This window comes from Amphimedon queenslandica, unplaced genomic scaffold (genome assembly GCF_000090795.2).
Source record: "Amphimedon queenslandica unplaced genomic scaffold, v1.1 AMPQUscaffold_13321, whole genome shotgun sequence".
NCBI classification, from domain to species: Eukaryota; Metazoa; Porifera; class Demospongiae; order Haplosclerida; family Niphatidae; genus Amphimedon; species Amphimedon queenslandica.
The window spans coordinates 137,738-139,003 of NW_003546443.1; the positions used below are offsets into that span (position 1 = coordinate 137,738).

General features: G+C 39.9%; 1 protein-coding gene across 1 annotated transcript in view; it reads left to right on the forward strand.

Annotated features, from left to right (window-relative positions):
• Positions 1-1,266, forward strand: part of LOC100632500 (rho GTPase-activating protein 29-like) — a 21,822-nt gene that overhangs the window by 2,558 nt on the left and 17,998 nt on the right. Inside the window, exon 2 of the mRNA XM_019998397.1 lies at positions 605-746. Coding sequence (XP_019853956.1) covers positions 605-746 — 142 coding nt within the window. The remainder of the gene's footprint in view (positions 1-604; positions 747-1,266) is intronic.

A 1,266-nucleotide genomic window follows, 5' to 3' on the forward strand; every position in this document is an offset into this window, starting at 1 on the left:
GGCTCTGCAATTGTAACTGTATACACACATGTACATGTGTGTGTGTGTGTGTGTGTGTGTGTGTGTGTGTGTGTGTGTGTGTGTGTGTGTGTGCTACATGTACATGTGTATGTATTGCAGGTGTAGGTAGGTATGTTTCATTAGGTGCCAATGCATTATCTGTTCTTTATGTGTTGTGATAGCTGATAGTTCATGTCTCCCACTCTCCTTTCCTCTCTTTCCTTTTTCCTCTCTCTCTGACTCACTTTACTTGACACATAAATGATGTCATTGTAATTTCTACATGTACATGTAGTACTGTATTTTATACATGTACAGTCTGTCTCTTTCCTTTTAATTTTTTTTGAATTTTTGCTCTTTTTCCTGTAAATTCTTAATTTTAATCAAATCAGTCCATACTTTAATTATCTCTCTCCCTCCCTCCCTCCCACTTTCTCCCTCCCTTCCTCCCTCTCCTTCCCACCATCTCTCCTTCCCATCATCTCTCCCTCCCTCCCTCCCTCTCCCTCCCCTCTCCCTCTCTCCCCCCTCTCCCTCTCCCTCCCTCCCTCTCCCTCCCCCTCTCCCTCTCTCCCTCCCTCCCTCTCTCCCTCTCCCTTCACAGGTTAGTGTTGGTTTTGCTGATGATCCTCTCGCTACAAGAGAAGACGTGATAAGCATCACGAAAGACGTCCAGAAGTTCTTAGCTACAATATCCCAATTGAAGAAGGCAATGGAAATGATGGACACTAGTAGCAATACTTCAGGTGAGTCTCATCCAATTAAACACATGTAAATCGGGACACAATTGCATGTACATGTACATGTTAATAATAATTAAGAAATGTGGCAATAGCGCTAATGTGTTCTTCCTATTATTGAAAAAGTCTTACTGTGTCATGATAGACAAAAATGTACTTTTTTCAATTAATATACATTGAGCTACTAATACTTGATCTTTATACAGTATAGCCTCTTTTAGCTGACATTCTCTATAGCGTACACCTCCATTTAACGGACAGCACCTAGTTTACCAATTACATTCCTTACTGTATGAAATAACCTCCTCATAAAGGACACCTCTGTATAACAATCAAACTGTCTTATACCAATATGCCCATTATATAGAGGCTGCACTTTAGCTTTGATGTAGCCTACGCAACACATACATGTACATGTACATGTACTGACGCTATGTTACGTAATACATTTACAATACAGTACAATGGACTGATCTATTTCTATTGCAATTTAAAACAATTATAAATTGCATGTGATGCACATGTA